Source organism: Schistocerca americana, chromosome 8 (genome assembly GCF_021461395.2).
Source record: "Schistocerca americana isolate TAMUIC-IGC-003095 chromosome 8, iqSchAmer2.1, whole genome shotgun sequence".
NCBI lineage: Eukaryota > Metazoa > Arthropoda > Insecta > Orthoptera > Acrididae > Schistocerca > Schistocerca americana.
This window is the reverse complement of record NC_060126.1, coordinates 515112614-515132291: the sequence shown is the minus strand read 5'-3', so window position 1 is coordinate 515132291 and position 19678 is coordinate 515112614. Positions and strand designations below refer to the sequence as shown.

At 43.9% G+C, this 19678-nt stretch overlaps 1 protein-coding gene across 1 annotated transcript in view; it reads right to left on the bottom strand.

Annotated features, from left to right (window-relative positions):
• The window catches only part of LOC124625805 (serine/arginine-rich splicing factor 1A), an 83691-nt gene that overhangs the window by 26161 nt on the left and 37852 nt on the right, over window positions 1–19678 (bottom strand). The window contains exon 2 of the mRNA XM_047149268.1: window positions 14320–14513. Within this exon, the coding sequence (XP_047005224.1) occupies window positions 14320–14513 (194 nt within the window). The remainder of the gene's footprint in view (window positions 1–14319; window positions 14514–19678) is intronic.

The following is a 19678-nucleotide window of genomic DNA, read 5'->3' as shown; positions in this document are numbered from 1 at the left end:
TCGCACGTCATTTGCTAAAACGGCCAATAACTCAGATGGCCAATCCAACATAAACGGTTAAATAATGGGCATTCCGTCAGGAAGTGCCAGACAGTTAAAACGTGGGCACAATGTGTACGAAGTGGTGGGATAGTGCCACTTATCAAATGGCAATGGCTAAGAAGACAGTGCAGAATACACAGCCTAGTAAAAATGACTTCCTCCCGGCAGGGAGGGCAAAGAGCACGTCGTCGAAGCCGATAGGAGAGACTTAATAAGCTGCAGCTTATTCCCATCAAGGGAGGACCATTGGTGATGGCAAAAGGACACCACCTCCTGACAGACGGCAACACAAGACATCATCGGAGGGAATATAGGCTGAGGTACAAGGACTGCAGCCTTGGCAGCAGTGTCAGGAGTCTCATTTCCTGGCAGACCGACATGACCAAGACTGAGCAAATGACAGTTTTCCTGGCCCACTGCACTAAGGGATGGGCGGTGTACAGCACTCAGGCTTTGAGGAGTGCTGAGTGAGTGAGCAGACACACAATTGGAAAGTCTGTGTTGCTGGATGTGCTCCGTGGCCTGATACAGGGCGAAAAGCTTGGCTGTGAATAATGAGCAGTGTGCCGGAAGCCGATATCGAAAGACACAGGTGCCAATGACGAAGGCACACCACCCACCCCCGTCAGTCCGAGAGCCATCCGTGTACACAAAAGTACTATTGCAAAGTTCCATGTAAAGGTCATGAAGCTGAAGGCGATAGGGAGAGGTTGCGGTAGTGTCCTTACGAAGCAAATGAAGGCCGAAGTTAACTAGGGCCACTTCACGAAGCCAAGATGGTGAAGGGTTCACACCCACCCGGAAAGTTGCAGGTAGTGTGAAGTTAAGCCACCATAGGAAGTGCTGAAAGTGGACTCCAGGAGGTAACAGACAAGAGGAATGAGCCCCATACTGACGAAAGAAATCATCGAAGGAGGAGGCATAGGATGGGTGGCCACGTGTGGATGCATACCTGCTGAGGAGAAAGTCACAGCAGTAGGACAGTGGTAGTTCTGCAGCTTCAGCATACAGACTCCCAACCGGGCTAGCATAAAAGGTGCCAGTGGCCAATTGGATGCCATGATGGTGGATAGTGTTGAGACGGCGTAAGAGCGATGGACGTGCAGATGCATAAACAAAGTGCCCATAGTCGTGTTTTGAACGGACTAGAGACTGGTACAAATGGAGGAGGGTGGTTTGATCGGCACCCCAGGAAGTACTGTTGAGGACACACAGGACATTCAGGAATAGTGTACAGCAGGCTGCCAGGTAAGACACATGGGAGGACCAAGAGAGTTTCCCATTGAGCATGAGCCCTAGCAATTTCATAGTTTCAATGAACAACAGGCCAACATGTAAAGACAGTCAGAGAAACCAACTGTGCCGCCAGAAATTCATACAGAGGGTTTTGTCAGTGGAAAAGTGAAAGCCACTGTTGATGCTCCAGGAGTAAAGACAACCAAGACATCACTGAAGACTCCGTTCAGTGAAACAGATTCGTAGAGAACTGCAATAGATGGCAAAATTGCCAACAAAATGGGAGCCAGAGATACCCAGTAGCAGACAAGCCATTATAGGGTCAATGGAGATAGCAAAGAGGATGATGATCAGGGCAGAACCATGGGGCACACAGTCAGCCTTAGTAAGCTGCCCTTTGGGTGTGCACAAAGGTGGGGTAGGAGTCAGCAAATGATCAGCATGCGGGAACAGGTCGCTCTAGTGTCAGAAAGAACGGACCACTCAAGTTGATCGGCAAGGTGGACAGTGCAGGAGGATAGGTCCAAATGGGAATAGGTGTGCGAGGAGTCGGAAAGGCAAGTGGGTGTTCCAGTGTAAAGGCAGAAGGGGTTAAGGTGGGTACGACGATCAGCCAAGAGGGCACCTCTCCGACAGGTCCTCGGAGAACCCTAAAGGCGATGATGCGCATTAAAGTCACCGAGTAACAAAAATGGGGGAGGTAGCTGCCCAATAAGCTGAAGGAAGTCTGACCTGCTGACATCGAATGATGGAGGGACATGAATGGTACAGAGGGAAAATGTCAGGTGGGGAAGGAAAAGGCGAACTGCAACAGCTTGAAGATGAGTAGTCAGGGAGATGGATTGACTATGAACGTCATCCCGTATGAGCAGCATGAAGCCTCATGAGATGGGATGTCAACCTCAGGGGGAAGGTCAAAACGAACCAGGAAGAAATGTGAAAGCTCTACGCAGTCGTGAGGGCGTAATGTCATTTCCTGAAGGCAGAACACTGCTATGCTAAAAGGAGCTAAAAGCTGCCGAGTGACAGCCTGTAAAGAGTCGCTACTACAGGGCACAGAAGCAGGAGGATCCATCTCCATGGGGTCCACAGGAACATCGGCCTGCTCGTGCTGTTGATCTGTGGAGACCAATGCTATAAAACAGCTGGAGGGGCGCACCAGCGACACGGATGTTGGTTTGTGGGGCACTCTGTCATCAGCGGCCAATGACAAGAGGCCGGCCAGGCTAAGGTATCACATGGCGACACTGTCAAAGAGGACCTTCAAGTCGGTGTTGGAGAAGACAGTCTGCCTTTGCTGGACTTCTTCGAGCCTTTCTATATAGAGAAAGGCTCAGGTGTTGGTTGGCTGAAGGGAAATACGAAGTCTTCACGAGAGTATAACGTCCTTTCCAGCCTACCTGTTGTAAAGCTGGTGGCTTCGCCCCTTGAAGCGAGAGTTTGATGGCTTGTTGCACAGGTGGATGGTAGAATGACAATGTTACCTTGACACAGGGTAATTTAAAAACCTCAGAGCTGAATTGGAGGTCACACGTCTGTGCGGCCATGTCCATCATGGAGCAAGGAGTGACAAAAACAGACCTATACGTGCCAGACAGGAGAACGCTTGGTTTGCAACTAGCCAATAACTTGCGAGCGACTGGCTAAGGCACTTTTCCCTTTACCCTTATCTCTTGAACAGCCAGTTCACCATGATACACGAGACAATCCCAAGAGGAGGTGGCATGGCCACCATTGCAGTTGATACAATGGAAAGAAGGAGGCGGGCAATCACTCTTGTGCACACCCCTACCACAGGTTACACATTTGGCTGGGTGTTGACAAGACATTCTAGTGTGGTTGAAACGACGACACTGGCAGCAGTACATCAGGTTCGGAATGTACAGTCGGACTGTGATAATTTCATAGCCTGTTTTGATCTTTGACAGAAGCACCACTCTATCAAAGGTAAGAAAAAGAGTGCGGGTGGGCACTAAGGAGAAATCTACCGTTTTCATTACCCGATGGACATTAATGACACCCTGATCAGAGGTAAGACTTGATTTAGGCCTCAGTTAGACTGTCAAGCAGCCAATGCTATGGGAAAAATTCAAAATTCTAAGGGCCTCAACATGAACAGGGTGGCTGCGGAGAAGCGAGGGGGCAAGCAGTAGTTGTTCTTGAGAATCGGATGTAGTTTTCAAAAGCAAAGTGCCATTCCGTAAACGAGAGCAGGATTTCACAGCACTGGCAGTGGGAAGGGTCTTTGAATCATTCGCCTCATTACGTTTATGTTTCATAGATACTGACTGTGAAGATGATTGACTCGTTGCAAGAAAATTCCCTATTGCCAGCGTCTCCGATGGCGCGCTCCTTCGAACTGGGGGCCACCTTCACAAGGGGGCGCACCCGCCGTAAGTGACCGTTCACACCTTCTGAACACCTGACAGAAGAACCAATCAGGAATTTGGGAAGGTTGTAGCTCAGGCAATCACCCCTCCCTGAGCCTGGCCTGTGTCAGAGGGTATGTCGACCCGGGGCTGGGAACTGTGCGTTACCCTGTCACCCGTTGCACGTCAGACATAAAGGAAGAAGAAAAAGAGGAACGTCGAACGCCAAAGCAGAGGAATGAGAGGAGAAGGTAAAAGGGAGGGAAAAACAATAGTAAGAGACGGTTGACCAGCCGAAAGCTTTATTTGTGACTGTCCTTTTGTTGTGCCTATCTGCGAATCAGCATCTCCGCTATACAGTAGGTACCAACTTGCCTTTTCATAATAGTTATGTAATTACAATATTATTGATAAGGTTAGGAATATAAACCATATAAATCCCTTAAGTATTCATGTAGTTAATTTCCAGAACATGATATGGAACATCAGAGCTCAAATAGTTTGAGTAATTAACACTTCGTTTATTTAGCCATTTTTGCAGTTTCATCATCAAGAAGGGTTATTTCAGTCGAAACTCTCGTTGTTACGAGTTCAGCCAAAAACCAATTTTTCTGCACTATTTAATTAATTTGAGATGTAAACTTCCAACTGTAAATTATGAAAATTATGCATAAGTTCTGGGTTTGAAGCCTTTTTTCAATCCATTCAGAGATTTTGAGCATGGAGCCCATGGCAGTCAAAACAGCGTACTGTAAGGGTGCACAGAAGTGTTGTCGTGAATAAGAAGACTGACAGGAAAGTAGGACAATTAACACTGATTGATGATTAACTTTTAAGTGCCACACGTATCATTCATCTGAGTGAGGCTGTTGTAGGTTGGTTAGGTTATAATGCACAGTGACTATTGTCATATAATTAGAAGGTATAGTATGTGCATACCTGGTAAATGAGACTTACATTATATAATTAGGATATGGACCAGCCATGACAAATTCAATAAGTGTGGTTGGTCGTTTATGGAAGTAAACCTTGTGAAACCAAATGTGTTGTGTCGACAACATTATGGGATGTAGATAAAGCTGTATCCACCTGCATTTACAGCCAATTTTCATGGATGACAGTACACTATGTCACCAGGCCACTATAATTAGGGACAGGAACATTCTGGACAATTTGAGCAAATGATTTGGCCATCCAGATCAACCGACTTGAATCCCACCCCACATTTATGGGACGTAATCGAGAGGTCACTTCATGCACAAAATCCTGCACCACCAACACTTTTGCAATTATGGACACCTACACAGGCAACCTGACTCACTATTTCTGCAATGAACTTTTAATGACTTGTTGAGTCCATGCCACATCAAGTTCCTGCAGTATGCCAGGCTAAAGCACGTCTGGCCCGGTATCCCATGACTTTTGTCACCTCAGTGTATGCTTATATCTCATACATTAGAGTACCATATAAAAATTTCAAGTAAATCAATAAAATACATTTCAAGATTTTTGGTTAACAGCATCAGAAGACTTGCCTTACATAACAGGAAAGGTTTAGGAAATGGGGAGTGTGATGAAACAGTTGCCAGAAACCAGGGTCAGAGGAGATTTACTGGATGGGTTGAAAAGGAAAGACCAATTGTTGGTGCCCGTACCAGACAAGATTTGGAAACTGAGCACTTTGAAGGTGGAAATAGGGTAACAATCAAGACAAATATTACTAAAGAAATCGTCATGGTGGTGGTGGTGGTGGTGGTGGTGGTGGTGGTGATGGTAAGCTCCTATGGGAAGAAAACATCATGCAAGAGTCTATAAGAAAAGAAACCTATGTTGTTTAACATGGCGGTGTGGTGGGGGTTATCAGACAGTTCAGAAAATGAAAGTGGAGTGAAGGAAAAGAATAATTATTGAAAAGCAAAGACCACAGAAATTAATGCACTTTCAGGTCAGGTGGACAACAAGAACCAAGCGCATATTGCATCACCAGTTCCAATCCGCAGAGTTATGAGAAACCGGTCTCTGTAGGGAGATCCTGATGGAATGTGTGTAAACAGTGACCAGGATCATGATCATGATTGTCACGTTGTAGACCATGCTCTACAGCAGGATTCTGTGTATTACTAGTATACAACCTGTCTATGCCCAACCTAACTAATAACTTGGTGGTACCCATACCTATGTACAAGGCCAAACAGTATTTATATAACAGCCGGTGCACAAGATGTGCCGTTTGAGTGATCAGCAGTACCAGCACTGGATGTGATGACGACTAGGAGCGACTGAAGAATCCCACTGTTATCGTCATCAATTTGTGAAACATACTGGATATTAAACAGGAAATTATGCACAGTACACCAGATTATTAAATAATTATCTTATATCTCAAAATTTGCTGTGAACCAGAGATAAGGAATTCATACTTATTAGAAACAGAAACCGTATGAAAGCTTTCTAATAAATTACAGCTGCTAAGACCAAGCGATTTTAACAACCAGCTCAATTATGAATGTGATGTGCTCACTTTCCAAAAAATTGGTCACAACATGGCTAGACACTCAGACAAACCACAAATGCATCTTACATTGTGAACAAATGGTGAAAGCAGTGAGCCTTTACATGCTTAACCCAACTGTAGTGCCTGTTTCTCATTTACATTTGAAAATAAGAAATAATGTTCCCACAAAAAATGCTGGGGCAATATATTTACCAGGAAAACTTGAACCCACTATTTCATATGGCAGCTAATGTCATTTCGAATGGAATGAAATAAAATGATGAGATTGGAAATGAGACAATGTTTCATCCCTGGGAAAGAGTACGTACTCGTGGAACAGTCTTGGGTACTCTGTGCAAAAAAGTCTAGCTATATAAGCACACTGGATAATAAATCAGGCACCCTCAGGAGAAACCACACTAGTTTTTTTGGGGTGGACATTTAATGTGTTGCAGAGTGGGTGGCTCATCATCCTTTATTATTGTGATCAGCCAGCCCTGACCATACGCTGTAAGGTTTTAATACCTTCTTCTGCTTTTCCCTGTTGTGTATGTTTTCCATGTTTTCTGTTCGTTCCATTCGTTTTATTTTTAGGTGTGGTGTTGGGTGTTTTTGTATTTTGAGCCTTGCGTGCACCAGGAAAAAGGGACTGATGACCCTATAGTTTGGTCCCATTACACCCCAAGGCAAGATGACCACATGTAGGGAAAAGACGACCACCAATACTAACAAATGCAAAAGAAAGTGCGACAGATAAAGGAGGGAGGGTAGTGACCTCAGGGAGAAGGCTAAATGTCCACCCTTAGGTGGTACGATAAATAAAAAACCCCTCACGAATAAAATGTAAAAACTAAATCTGCTGTTGAGGCATTGTTGCCCAACACTGAAGGTAGCGTGCTGCGAAGATTAAAAGTTCACCGCAGAGTGGATAAAAGTGGGCAGTCCAGCAAAACGTGGACGACAGTCGTATGTGAGCCACAGTGACATCGAGGTGGGTCCTCGCAACAGAGGAGGTAACTGTGTGTTAGCCACGTATGGCTAATGCGGAACCAGCAGAGAACCACAGAGCCCCTCCAAGAGGACCGCATGGAGGTCTTCCACACATTCGTACTCTCCTTAAGGACACGTACTGAGATTATGCCATTCCGTCTCCCAAAGCTGAAAAACCTTAGAGCATAATAATGATCGCAGGTCAGTTGAAGGGATGCCGATCTCTGGGGGAGGTTTCTTTGTAGCCTGTTTGGCTAGCCTGCCAGCAAGTTCATTTCCTGGGATTCCATTGCAATAGGAAACTTTGGAAAAAAATTGGGAGCAGGCCCCAGAGACCCCACTCATATATTGTGGCAAGGATATGATGTCGCCAGGCCGTGTCTTAAGGTTTTCGTAAACCAAAAAGGTGGCAACCAAGTGTTGCCATCTGGAAAAGGCTGTTCGGATGACAGACTCTAAGGAAACTACATTATCAATGGAAGAGCAGCCCTGACGGAAACCATCCTGGCATGGAGCCAATAGGCCACGTGACTACAGGACCCAACACAACCACCGACTTTCCATACATTATAACACCTTACAAAGAATGTTGGTGAGGCTGATGGGCTGGTAGCTATCCACATTAAGTGGGTTTTTACCAGGTTTGAGCACTGGAAAATGGTGCTCTCGCCATTGCGATGGAAGGACACCATCGCACCAGATCCAGTTGCGGATGACGAGGAGATGTCGCTTGTATTCAGATAAGAGATGTTTGATCATCTGACTGTGGATTTGATCTGGCCCAGGAGCTGTGTCTGGGAAATGTGCAAGGACGCTGAGGAGCTCCCATTCAATAAATGGAGCATTACAGGGTTCACTGTGACGTTGAGTGTACGAGAGGGCTTTCCTTTCCATCCATCATTTGAGGGTGCAAAATGCTGGGGGATAATTCTTTGACGCGGAGGCTCGAGCATACTGCTCAGCAAAGTGGACGGCAATTGCATTTGTGTCGGTAGATAACACGCAATTTATGCTAAAACTGGGAACACCTGTTGGGGTCTGGTACACAAAAACCATGTCTGATTGCCCAGGCTTGGGAAGGTGAATAATGGCACCCAATGGTCGACACGTACCTCTCCCAACACTCCTGTTACCATTGTTTTATGAGCTGGAGAATGTGGACACGGAGTCGTTTAAAAGCTATTAGTTGCTCTAGGGTAGGGTGCCGCTTAAGTTGCTGTAGAGCTCGCCGATGCTCTTTAAGGTGAGGTTCACTATCTTTTGGTTCAAACCATGTAATTTTTTTAATTTGCGTTTTTGGATGCATAAAAGTGGTTAGAATCCACCCCTGAAATGGTTTTTCCGAATACGGAATGGAAATGTTTGTTATTCGCGGCTGGACAAAAAAAATGCACCTGCCTGAAATTGGCCTTTTTCATGCACCAGTTTTTTTGGGAATTTCAACTTTGTAGCCGCGAAAAATTATTCTATGTGCTTGCCCATGACTAAAACCACTTGAACGATCGATAGATGGCGCTGTGTGTCTACTTCATTTACCGACCATTAATATTGTAAATATTGCGATATAGATTCCTACGTAAGATTCACTTCTTGGATCAGTTTAGTCTGTGTTCCTGGCGTGTAAACAATGAGGCAAATGCCGCAAAAACCCGAGAGAGACCATCGCTCAATTGAGAGGCCGTGGAAATTCAACAGGAACCAGCACACGGCTGAGCATGAGACTACATTCACAAGCACATCTGCAAAAAAAAGCTGAAATTCACTGACTACGATGACAATGAGACTGATCCTGGATTTTCTTACGCGACACTGGACTTTTTGGCAGTCTTCAACTTTTATCAACAATATTAAAGTGCAAGATTTGCAACGACGACATCAAATTCACCCAGACCAGTGAACGAGTCCTTGATTTCAAGCTGACCATAAAATGCAAGTGTCCCGTAGGTCATGTCAAATCATCTCCAACGGTGAACGAGTCATATGAAATTAATCGTCGCCTTACGTTCGTTACGTGTCTGTTAGGACAAGGTATGCACGGCGTGAATTTTTGTTGGCTCACGGATATATCAGTTGGCTTCTCTACTACTCTGTACTACAGTTGCCCAGAAAATGTTTACGTTACTGTGAAGGTTATATTTGAGGTTTTTCGAACGAGAGCAGTATCTGAGGAAGTTGAACTAAATGGACAGATGGGTAAGGAACAAACGCATTTATCATTCTCAAGCGATGGATCATGGAAGAGGCGTGGCTTTTCCTCGTTGTTCGGAATAACTTCGCTAATCGGCAAATATTCCAAAAAAGTATTAGATTGTCAAGAAAAGTCATCGTTCTGTCAGAGTAGTTGTGATAAGAGAGCGTCACTAGATCCCAAGGAGTTTGAAAAATAGTAAGAGTCTCATGAAGAACAATGCAGCGCGAATCATTCCGGAAGTGCAGGCAAAATGGAGGTCGACGCCATGAAGGAGATGTTTTGTCGTTCGGAAGAGTTATTCGGCGTAAAGTACAAGTACTATATTGAGGACAGCAATACAAAAACTTTCAAAGGCCTCATTGATTTGAACCAGTACCCAGAAGTGATCATCGAGAAGAAAGAACGCGTAAGACACGTAGAGAAAAGAATGTGCACACGGCGTAGAAATGCGAAGAGACAAAACAAAGGCATCGGAGGAAAAGGACAAGGGAAGCTTACTGATAAAGTGATCAAGGAGCTTACAATATACTATGGCTCGGCAATCCGATGGCATTCCAATTCAGTGGAACAGATGAAGAAGGCACTTTGGGCAACATATTTCCACAAGTGGTCGACAGATGATCACACACAACACCCAAATTGTCCAGCTGGGAAACTAGTTGGTGCAAGTGGCACATTGCAGAGGCTACCGGACATCTGGACAAATATCAACACGACCAGCCACTCTCCAAAGCAGTTCAAAAAGTGATTCATCCGATCTACGAGGCGCTTTCAGAGGACGAGTTATTGTACCGGTGCTTGGGAGGAAACACAGAAAACTCAAACTAAAGTTTGAACGCATGTGTTTGGAAGTTTGCCCCCAAGCATTTGCATTCTGGTGTGAAGACTGGAGATTGCGACTCTCCTGGCAGTGAGCATCTTCAACAAAGGGTATTCAGCAATTCAGAAGACCATGACAACGATTTACGTCACCCTGGGACACTATTCGACGCAGTTCGCCATGCATTTGGACTACCACCAGATTCAAGAGGCCGAAAACCGCCTGTCACCAGCCGTACGAGCGGCTCTGGAGCAGCGCAGGATGGCCCAGATCAAGCAGAATGCCCTCTATGAGGAAGAGGAAGGATTAGTTTATGGACCCGGGATAGCAGATTGAACGTAAATTGCAATATATTGCATTTACATGTAGTCAAAACTTCAAATGCGTTTTTCTCGAAATTACTTTTTTTATATCGCGCAGTATGGTAACTTCAAATCAGCTGAACCGATTGGCATGATTCTTTGTTTCCAACGAAGTTAACTAAATTGTCTGGAAGTTGTTCCAATTTTATTCCAATCCATCAAATATAAATATTTTTACTTTGACACCGGTCGAAAAATCAATGACAACCCCCCCCCTCCCCCCCCCGCCCTCAAATGGCCGCCATTTCATTTCCTATGTTACCAATAGCTTAAGCGAGGTACAACTCCTAAAGAATCTTATATACTTCGCTAACATCAACTCAATTTTGATTTAAGACGAGCCGGCTGACCTTTGGCATACCGTGAGTGGAGGTCTACATCGAAATTTTGTATTGTTCCGGCGGCACTTCCGCCTTTGCTCTTCGACACATCCAGTTTGTAGAGGAAATATCAACAAACATTTTGACCACATTTGATACTGATATCTATAACATCCCGAGAAAAATATTCTCAAAGAACATGATTTTTTTTCGGGCCAAAGATAGTAAACCTTTCCTTAATGGCCTCAGAGATTTACGGCAACCAAGGTACTGACTTTCGTCAGGGGCACCCTAAAGAACAAGGGATCATGTTTTCCGCAGCAGAAATGATCGTCCTAGTGAGCTGCTCAACTACCACATCGATGATACCATGTGCGGGGGGATACAACAGTGACAACAGAGGTGAAAGCTTCCCAGTCTGCCTTGTTTAAAGCCTCTTGGTAGACAAACGGGGGAGTGACAGGAAGATTGGAAAGTGGTCACTACCACACAAGTCATCGTGAGCTCTCCAGTGGATGACGGGAGGAAGTCCTGGGCTGCTGAGGGATAAATCAATGGCCGACTAAGTGTCACGAGCCACACTGAAATGTGTGGGGGCCCCAGTATTTAAGAGGCAGAGTTCAAGTTGAGACAGGAAAGTTTTGATATCACTACCTCGGCCGGTAAGCATGTTGCCACCCAAGGTTTAGTGAGTCAATGAATCGGGGCAGCCAATGCGTTCAGGGATACTGCACCATCTGGAGGAAGGGCAGGGGTCTGCATAGCCAGGAACCAGGTTTCCTGGAGAGCAATGGAGAAAGCAGGTGTGAAGCTCAACAGTTGCCTTAGCTCAGCCAGGAGGTGGAAAAAACTGTCACTATCCCACTGGAGGATGACATTTTCACGAGGCTGGGAAAGTATGAAGCAAGCAAGAAGGCAGGTTACACCTCAGGGTCACCTCCTGCCACCGACTGAGTATTTGTACCCATTCCTATTGTGGATGAGGTGTCAGTGAGGTCCAGGTCCTCAGGGGACGCTGAGATCTACATCACATACACAGATACGGAATTGGTAGGTAGTGCTGCTGTTGGGGCCACTGAAGGGTCCCCTTTCTTAGCAGGCACACTGTTTGCTTGCCCTCTTGCTTCTCTTTGGGGGCTTGCTGGGAAGACTTCTCTGAGGTAGCTTCAGGCACAGCGGAAGACCGGGAATCTCTTCGTTCAGCAGCTTTTGGCTCCTTTAGTCACTGGTGAGTGTCCACTGTAACATAGTGGAAACCTTGGAAAAGAGGGTCCCAAGGGACCCCTTCCACACGAGAGGAGCCGGAGGAGGCTGTTGCTTCTGCGGCTGGGAGGAGGGGACTGATTTCCCCTGCATTTGGAGGGCCTTGCTCCTGAAGCAGGTACTTTGGGAGCAACGTAAGGAGATTTGCCCCCTACCACCAAGGGGGCAGGTGTATTTTGGAGGCTCATAGGGCCCACTGTTCGTAGCACAGAGTGTGGTACGACTGGGGCTAGTGATGGCAATGGTAATGCAGCTGCAGCATACGTTAATGTCAACCGAATGGGATGTAATCATTCAAATTTACGTTTAGCCTCTTGGTAAGTCAACTGGTCCAGGGTCTTGTACTCCAAGATTTTCCGCTCCTTTTGGAGTACTGTGCAGTCTGGCAAGTATGGGGAGTGCTGCTCTCCGCAGTTAATACAAGTGGGAGGAGGCGCACAGGGAGTATCTGGATGCAGTGGACATCCGCAGTCTCGATATGTGGCATTGGAAGTGCAGCACGAAGACACGTGCCCGAAATACCATCCCTTACAGCACCGCATAGGGGGAGGGATGTATGGTTTAACGTCACAGCAGTACACTATCACCTTGACCTTTTCAGGCAAAGAATCACCCTCAAAGGCCAAGATGAAGGTATTTGCAGAAACCTGCTGTTTTTGTGCCCCCGTACACACGCTGGATGAAATGAACACCCCGCCGTTCTAGATTGGCACAGAGCTCGTCATCAGACTGCAAGAGGAGGTGGTGATGGAAAATAATACCCTGGACTGTGTTGAGGCTTTTATGGGAAGTGACAAACAGGAATATCACCCAGCTAGTCACAATCGAGTAACGCTCGGGATTGGGCTGAGAAGCTGTCTGAATCAAGACTGCACTGCTTCTCATCTTTGACAGTGTTGTCCCTTCCCCAAACTTATCCTCAAGATGTTCAACAAAAAATTGAGGCGTCGTAGGTACAAAGGAGATAAAGGACCAAGTCCATAAGAATGACAAATTAACCTTGTGTCACTAGATTGTTTTGACAATCATGCTGTTGGGAAACATAATTTGGAATATGCCTTGAGTTTCCAGAATTTCGTACTGAAGAATGATGCATGATGATATTAATAGCTCGTATAATTTCAGATTTTACTGTCTCATCAGTACCAAAAGAATGTTTCAATGAGTTTGTTTTTGAACACACTCCAACCGAAGTTCTTGAGGTTGTAGCAGGACCAAGTGATGTTAATTTGTTATTGCCATTCACATTCTGTTCAAAAGAAACCTGTGACTGTGTGGCACCACTACAGCAAAAGGTAACCTGTTCGGTTGCCCTGGAACTAATTACTGAACCAATGCTGAATGTCTCTTTCCTCTTTCACGTGTTTTTATATATGAAATGCAACTGGCACTAATGTCAATATCACATTTGCACAAAATACACCTTGCTTTAAAGTTATTACTTTCTATTGGTCAAACAGACACTCTCCAAGTCTTCCGAGTTGTCCTAGTGAAGCCACTTGTCTTTGCACCTGCATTTTCCAGGCAACTTTAAAAATTTACGAGTCCACTACTTCAATTTTAAGTATCAAACTAAAAATAAGGCCATTAACAACAGGTTTCTAAAAGAATATATACACAGAAACCTGCTAACAGCACTGCACGTAGATGATCAGTGGGTGATTAGTGGAAGGGGTGGAGGAACTGAGGTTCAAACTTTCACCCACTTAAGAACAAAACAATGTACATAACCGCAAATTCCATTTTAATTAAGCGAGGTAAACCTTTCATCCTGGAATAAATACAAATGGCCCCCTTCAAGTCGCATTCTTAGTGAATGCCTAACTTAAGTATGAGAAGGTTGCAACTGCAGTAGCAGAGGCTTTGCCAACACGGATTACACAGGTGGATACAGAAGTCCCCTACAGATAAAGACTTGAGAGTTCTGTTAAATGGACTGCTGGATACAGCAGTTTTGTGGGTAGTGCTAACTTGCTACCCCCTTCTAGAACAGCACTTGACTGACACACAACACAAAATTCATGGATTCCCACTCAATTTCATTGACTTTTCAATAATGTCATAACCATCTGTTCATTTTCACTACTTTCCCAACATTGCTGACCTGTAGATACCCTAGTACTGTTACACTCACAAAAATGCATATACACAAAACAGAAAGTAAAAAAATTAACAAACAAACAAAATTATCCCAGTCAATCTATAAAACAGTATACTTCATGTAGCCAATACCTGTAACAAGAACTCTGTACTGCGATCTGCGAGCTGGAGGCCCTCGCCCACGGCCACCTCTCTCACCCATTCCACCACCGCCTCGACCATTGCCACGGAAAGTCCCAGGACCACCACCACGGGGAAATTCTACTCTCAGACGGTATCCGTCATAATCATAACCATCCCTTGCGTGGACTGCATCCTCAGCATCCCTGAACAGTGAAAAAACATTAGCCTGAAAATATGACACAATAACTAATGAACACAAAAGAATGAAAAATGAGACAACAAACAAAAAAGTTAAAATAATATGGTTTCAATTTGAAATAGTGCCAAAACTGAACTCTCAAAAAGTACAGATCTCTTCTGGTACATTTTCGGCATGTAATTTTTACCTGGCAACCCACTTTCTTTCATTCAGGCCAGTGACAATCCTGAAATGACTTGACAGCTGAGCTGATTAACTGTTAGACTGGCACCTTAAAGGCATGTAATTGTTATGCTGGACCAATCCTTAAACCAAATTACCTTAAGCTTTAGCAATGTAAAAAATATGAAGTCATTTTCTAGCTCATACTGTAGATTAAGCTGTGTACTTCCATGAACAAACCGAGCGAGCAGCCATCACACACTGAGGAAAGAGAGTACAATTTCAACATTGTCATGGTTTGCCAACATTGACAACTTTGCAGTATAAGCCCCTTTAATGCCGCAACTACCTACAGTTAACAGATATATACAAGTGTCAGCTACTATGAAAAATTTAAACATTGTTTATGTGCCATACACAGATATGGTGTGCGCAAAATGCCGTGGCCGCTAGATGTACTGTCGGCTGGGGAAGTGTGGGAAGAGCGGTGGCAGCGGGGCACAGGGGGGGATCCACTCGGAGTGCTGTAGGGGAAAGGCTGAGGGGAAGTGCCGTTACAAACTGAAGCCTGCACTCAAATTTTTGGTAAATATTAAGCAGGGAACCTCCATGCCCACACTTGCATTCTGACCATTCAGAAAGATCTGTCACCTCTTCTTTGGTTAGTCTCCAAAAAAAATTCCACTGAAAATGCAGCGATTTATTTTCGCCTGGATTGTCAACCACTTGTGACTTTCAGAGAAGAATCACCAGCAGAGAATTTTCACAGCAAAACCTATGCATTTCTATTGCTGCCATGTTAAAATTTGCTTCTTTTGCCAAAACTAAGTGGAGTTTACACTGTATCACCGCACCAACATGTTGTGCAGACGCAACTGTGAGGTAATTCTGAAACAATAGTTTATTAGGTGAGGAACTGAGGAAAAGTAAGGTCAGCATCTTATGAAAAAGCAGATCCTCTGTACAAAATAACCATGTAATGACTTCACTTATGTTGTTCCAAAACCCATAGCATTTCTCGTTTCACCAGCTATTGACAGCTCTCAGAAATTATATTCTTTCATCGAAAAAATCTGTTGTTATTGGAATAAAATGGTAGACAATGAAGCTTTGCATAGTAACAATGTGGCAGAATACTGTCCTCTTTGTGTGCCATCCTTTTCCAAAATCTCATTTCAATATCTGCAACCATTTATGAAATATGAAGAATGAAGTGGACATTTCACTCTGGCTTTATCGCTGGCAGGGTGTGATTGCAAACGAGTGCATTAAATCAGATCAATTTTCTCGAGACTGATGACAGATACAGACCTCCAACCAAGTACAAAGAAAAATTCAGTATGTTAGCTAAATTTCATATGCAAAACACACAGTGTAATATGCACCAGACAAACAATCATAACGACCCCTATTCTTCATTGCCAACTTTTTCAAATTTCGCACAGTGTCTTACTTTTATGTAAATATCCCGGTAACTATGACCATTAACGAAATTATGGGCACATCATAGGGAACCTGACATACAAAGCTACAAGTAAAGGAAAAGTGAATTTCTTTTTACTGAATATTTTCTGTAAAATCATATGAGAAAAATTGCAAGGCGTTTGCAACGATTCTGTCAGTGCTGACCAGCCGAACGGTGACAAATGCTTGTCAGCCTACCATTCTGAACAAATGAGTGGACTCGCCCAGCTCTTTGGACGAATCCTGGTCACTGTGCATTGGCCACCATATCTCGTGCAACCTAAACTCTAGACACAACGAGCAAGTCAACCTCCCTTTTCCAAATGGGCAGCCCCCAGCCCCTTCAGTTGCTTATCAGATATCACCAACTAGACATAAATGTTCACTAATGTTGACTCAATCTTACACAGCCTGGTTTGGCACTCTTCAAGAAAAGGTTGTGTAGGGACAATTGTTACTACTGCTGCAGTCTTCAGTCCAAAGATTTGTCTGATACAGCTTGCCAAGCTGGTCTATCCTGTGCAGGCCACCACATCTCTGCAAAGCTATCGCAACCGAAATCAATTTGAACTTGCTTACAGTATTCAAGCCTGTCTCCCTACAAAATTCTTATCCTATAAGCTTATCTACATTATCTAATAAGACGAATTCCTGATGCCTCAGGATTTGTCTGAGGTAACAATCTCCTTTTAGTCAACATGTGATTGTTTTTACCCACAATTTGATTCAGTGCCACATCATTATTTATTCAATCTACCATCCTAATCTTCAGCATTGTTCTGTAGCAGCACATTTCAAAGCTTGTAGTTTTTTTATGTAAACTGTTTATCATATAAACTTCACTTCCGAAGAAGGCTACACTTCACAGACAGTAATACAGTCAAGTATGTGAAATTATGTGTAATGTCATTAAATTCATGCCAGAAAAGGTAGAGAGAATCAGCGTTTCCCCAAACTACCAACAACAAAAGACTACATTATAGCTTGTTTACAATTAGTTGATAGATGATATCTGTCACTCGCCACTACAGTGTTGCCACATAGGCCAACAGTTACCGCGCTCGGTTATACATAACACACAAACACAGCAACTCACTTCACAAATGCTGCTAATGTGTAACACACAGCAATTTTTGAAGTGGAAGCTATGTTAGAAAAGTGACATGCTCCACTGACAGCAGATTTTAAATTACCGAAGACTAAATTGCGGCATTATATTTGTTTTGTAGCCCTGAATTTAAACTTATGTACTAGGCTAACCACTACCTTGAAATGTGTAATGTATCTGAGAAAGCAGTGGTCAACAATCTGTGGAGAACTACAATAGCAATCGCGTTTTTCATGGCTATTAAAGCTAACCTCTACGAATAAACACCAGAAGTTTACCTGAAACTATCCTCTCACTGGCTCCATGAACTGCCATGTTACCAACCAATGAGCAGTCTTCATTGCCCCCCCCCCCCCCCTGGATAATAGATGACACAGGCAGATTCCCGACGAAAGAGAAATGGTAGGTAGAAAAATAAGACTAAATGAAGTCAAATGATTAAACTTATGTGGCACAGAATTAAAAAACATTTAGACCAATTACTTGTGTAAAAATGATAAACTCTTTTGATTATATTTAGAAAGAAAAACATTTCTGGGCATCGACAAAATTCAAACCTACAACCTTCAAAACAGTAAGTTAATACACTAACCACTGCACTGAAGTGCATAACTTTGCGAAGCGTGCGGGAGGGCGTGGGCAGCGGGCAGGCATGTGTGGGTAGGTGGGTGCATGCGTGCACGTTTGTTGTGCAGTTATTTATGACAAAATACGAAATATCTATATCTACATCATACTCCACGAACCACCTAATGATGTGTGGCGGAGGGTACTTTCAGTACCATAATCTGAGCCCTCCAACCCTGTTCCACTCTGAAATAGTGCTTGGGATAAATGATGGTCAATAAGCCTCTGTATTGGCTCTAATTTCTCAAATTTTCTCTCCATGGTCAATACGCGAGATGTATGTGGGGGTAACTAATACATTGTCCGACTCCTCCTGAAAAGTGCTGTACTGAAATTTCAATAGCAAATCTCTCCATGATGCACAACGTCTCTCTTGTAATGTCTGCCAGTGGAGTTTGTTTAACACTTCCGTAACACTGTCCCGTCAGCTAAAGGAACCCATGATGAAACACGCCGCTCTTCATTGGATCGTCTATTTCCTCTATCAGTCCTACCAGATAGGGATCCCAAATAGATGAACAATACTCAAGAATTGGGCGAATAAGCACCTTATACGCTACTTCTTTTGTGGACGAGTTACATTTCCTTAAGATTCTTCCGATGAATCCGAGTCTTGTGCCTGCTTTCCCACTATCTGTTTTATATGGTCGCTCTGGATAGTTATGTCTAGATATTTTACAGTAGACACTGTCTCCAGCTGTTTGTCATCAATAGTGTAAATGTACAGTAGTGGATTTCTTTTCCTATGTATGTGCAATATGCCACATTTACTTACGTTCAGGGTCTACAGACAGAATCTGTACCATTCATCAATTCTCTGCAGATCATTCTGCAAAAAAAATTGTTACTGTCTTCTGGCGTTGCTACTTTGGTACAAACAACTGCATAATCTGCGAATAACCTTAAAGAGCATCCAATGCTTTCTATTAGATCATTTATATATATTGTGAACAGCGACGGTTCTATCACACTCCCCTGTGGTACTCTGGATATTGCCTTTACATCTGTCGATTTAGTTCTGTTAACAGCGACATAGCATATATTTAGTAAACGGCAATGTGTAACAGTGCCAAACGCCTTACTGAAGTCAAGGAACACGGCATCAGCCTGAGCGCCGTTGTCCACTGCACTGTGGATCTATCTCATGGGGGAACAGAGCAAGCCGAGTTTTGCAGGATCTCTGTCTGTGGAATCCATGTTGATTTTTATAGAGGAGCTGTTCATTTTCCAAAAACAGTCATAATTCATGAGCATAAAACATGTTCCATAATTCTACAACAGATTGACATCAACAATATAGTCTATAATTGTGTGAATCTCTTTGGATATTTTTTAAAAATGGGAATTACCTGCACTTTTTTCCAGTCATTAGGTATCTTTTATTGCTCAAGCGATCTACTATAAATTACCGCTAGAAAGGGAGCAAGTTCATTCACATAATCTTTATTGAATCTTATAGACGTCTCATCTGGTCCTGGAGCCTTTCCACTACTAAGCGATTGTAGCTCCTTTTCAATTCTGCGATTGGTTATCTCAATATCTGCCATTTCAATGTTCGCACGCAATTGAAAGGAGGGACAGTGTCACGATCTTGCGCAGTGAAACAACTCCGGAAGGCCGAAATCAGTATTTTTGCCTTCTCTCTGTTATCTTCTGTTTCAGTGCCAGTGTGGTCACAGAGAATGAATACATGATTTTGACCCACTTACTGATTTTACATATGACCAAAATCTCTTAGGGTTTTTACTCAGGTCAGTTGACAACGTCTTACTTTCGAACTCACCAAATGGTTCTCTCATTGCTCTCCT